The sequence below is a fragment of the Triticum aestivum genome, chromosome 4A (assembly GCF_018294505.1).
Source record: "Triticum aestivum cultivar Chinese Spring chromosome 4A, IWGSC CS RefSeq v2.1, whole genome shotgun sequence".
Lineage (NCBI taxonomy): Eukaryota > Viridiplantae > Streptophyta > Magnoliopsida > Poales > Poaceae > Triticum > Triticum aestivum.
Genome location: NC_057803.1, coordinates 2144198 through 2147219, shown reverse-complemented (window position 1 = coordinate 2147219; position 3022 = coordinate 2144198). Strand labels below are relative to the sequence as shown.

Below are 3022 nucleotides of genomic sequence, written 5' to 3'. Positions count from 1 at the left end.
GGGTGTTGAGAGACAGCTGTGCATGTCCCATACATATACATACTTGTATTAGGTGTAGTTGTCCCGCTTGTTTCCCAAGTATATAACATGTAATTAGGATCATTGCTATGGACGGAACTACCCCTGTAGGTGCTATATATGGGCACCCCATGATGTGAATACAATTGTCTCGCATCCAATATCTTTTCTACACTATCGTCCCCATCGATCTCTCTCCCCATCAACTTCTACCTCACCGAGCATGCTAGATGACATGCACAGGGAGACGCCAGAGGCGATGCTGCAAGCCCAGCCGCATCATTGCTATGAGTGGAAACGATGTTGCACATCAGGAAGCAGGCGAGGAAGAACTAGGGGTGGCACAAATCTTTGACTTGCACTTGCACTATCAACATAAGTCCAGCCCACGCTCAACTCGTTCGTGAAACACGATATGCATAGGAGGAGGAACGTGTGTGTATGTGTCCTCTTCTCAACCTCCTAGTGGTGTGTTGAAAACCAAGTCTTATATATTGATCTGAATGGGCTAGTTGTCTTTACGATTTATTTAAGAATTATAATAATTGTTTTATGGGCTTGGTACATATAATTCCAACTGGTTTCATTCAAAATGGTAGTTTGGAAAAAATTGGCACATAGAATTTACTGGTTGGAGCTGTTTAGTAAAGTACAATCCTAGTTAAATGCTTCCATGAAGCTGGTTCAACTTATATTACATCACTTTCTATTGCAGATGTATTCAATAAGTTCAAGGGAGAAGATGGTAGCTTCAACAAGGATATAACTAATGAACCGAGGGGACTGTTAAGTTTATACAATGCAGCTTACCTTTCTGTCAATGGTGAATCTGAACTCGATGAAGCCATGGCCTTTGCAAGGCACCATCTTGAATCTATGAGTGGCAGTCTTAAATACCCTTTATCTGAGCAAGTCAAACGAAGCCTTGAGATACCATTACCAAGGACTCTGAGTAGAGTGGATGCGCCTTATTACATTGAGGAATACAAACAAGAGAAAGCATGCAACCCCTATGTGCTAGAACTTGCAAAGCTCGAATTTAATCTTCTGCAACGTCTTCACCAGCAAGAGCTCAAGGATTTTTGTCGGTACGTATGCACTGAACATATACAGTTCTATCATGGATGAAAATATATGCATTTAGTTACAATTTAATTATATTTAGATTAATCAGCCATGATTACAAATTGAGCTTATATATCATGATGAATATATAATAAGTAAAAGAGTTAATACAATATCCTATTAACTGATGTATACTTAAGGTGGGGAAATGATCTATATGAAGAAGTGGGACTAAGCTACTCTCGGCATCGTACCGTTGAAATATACCTCTGGTGTTACACAATACACTATGAGAAACAATATGCACATGCACGGATAATCCTTGCCAAGATATGTGTGCTAATATCTCTGCTAGATGACACTTTTGATATGCAAGCTACCTTGGAAGAGGGTCGAAAGATCAACGAAGCGATACAAAGGTTAGTAGTAATCTCCTTTGGTCCTTGAATCTGCCCTCCTCTCGTAGATGGTAGTATTTTATAACTACTCCCTCCGTTTCTATGTTTTTTTAGACATTTTAAATGGACAACAACCTATAAATGTATATAGACATATTTTAGAGTGTAGATCCACTCATTTTGCTCCGTATGTAGTCATTTGTTGGACTCTCTAGAAAGACTTATATTTGCGAAGAGGGAATAGTAGTTAGTGATGACTTAAGTACATGCAGATGGGACGAGAGTGCTATCCCTATTTTACCAGTGTACTTAAAAAAATACTATGTCAAGCTGATGAATATCTTCAGAGAGTTGGAGGACGAACTGAAACAAGATCACAAGTACCGCATGGTTTATTCTAGGAAAGCGGTATATATTTATCTACCGATTTCGTTATCAATTAGTACTATCAAAGATCATATAATTATTGTTCGTAATCTAAAGTTCTCCTCCTGTATATATGCACACAGATCCAAACTCTATGCAGGCATTACCAACAAGAATCTGAATGGTTCCATAGCAATTACATACCAAGCTTTCAAGATCACATCAAGAACTCTGTTATCTCCACAGGTGCTCCAGCTACATTCGTGACTTCACTCATTGGTATGGGCGACGAAGTAACTGAGGAAACATTCCAGTGGGCCATTGGTTGCACCGATGCCGTGAAGGCTTGCAGTGAGGTGGCACGTTTCATGAATGACATGACTGCATTTCAGGTACATATATGTGTGTGCGTGTGCACATTCAATTGTTCATTTACTTGGTGATTATCCTTAAATAATTGTAGAGTAAAGTGAATTGTCTAATTTTGTAAATATTCGTGTGTTCACACTTGACAGCACGGGAAGAACAAACTGGATGCGGCCAGCTCAGTAGATAGCTATATCAACCAACATCATGTCACGGGTGAGGTAGCAATGGCCGCGGTGGGTAAACTGGTTGAAGATGCATGGAAAACTACCAATCAGGCACGATTTGACCGTCGTGCTATGCTCCTGCCTTTAGAACGAATCATCAGACTGACCAAGAGCATGACCTTGATGTACCGTGGCAATATTAACCTGTACACATTCACAAGTGGCAACAAAGACAAGATCCAGCAGCAGTTCATCGAACCTATCCCACTCTAGATTCTCAACATGCATGGATACTCCCTCATTCAATGGACTTATGGATGTGCACCTTGTTGTTATCGAAAAAGACTTTCGCCCCATTTTATATATAAAGCACCATGTTGTTATGTACTTTTGGTTTGAAAATAAGCACATCTGTTTAAAACTTGGCATGTAGGGTTTTTATTTTTTGCAGGGTAAAAACCTTGACATGTAGTTACAAATCATACATATACTACTCCTTCCGTTCCAAAATAGATGACCCAACTTTATACTAACTTTATACTAAAGTTAGCACAAAGTTGAATTATCTATTTTGAAACGGAACGGAGGGAGTATTTACTAAGGAAAATGTTTCCAGCCGGGCCACCGGTCGCTCCTAGCGCC

The 3022-nt window shown here is 39.7% G+C and overlaps 1 protein-coding gene across 1 annotated transcript in view; it reads left to right on the top strand.

Moving 5' to 3' along the window:
* The window catches only part of LOC123088678 (tau-cadinol synthase-like), a 24887-nt gene extending 22234 nt beyond the window's left edge, over positions 1-2653 (top strand). Inside the window, exons 3-7 of the mRNA XM_044510911.1 lie at positions 734-1106; positions 1284-1502; positions 1754-1889; positions 1991-2239; positions 2363-2653. Coding sequence (XP_044366846.1) covers positions 734-1106; positions 1284-1502; positions 1754-1889; positions 1991-2239; positions 2363-2653 — 1268 coding nt within the window. The remainder of the gene's footprint in view (positions 1-733; positions 1107-1283; positions 1503-1753; positions 1890-1990; positions 2240-2362) is intronic.
* Positions 2654-3022: the final 369 nt, after the last annotated feature.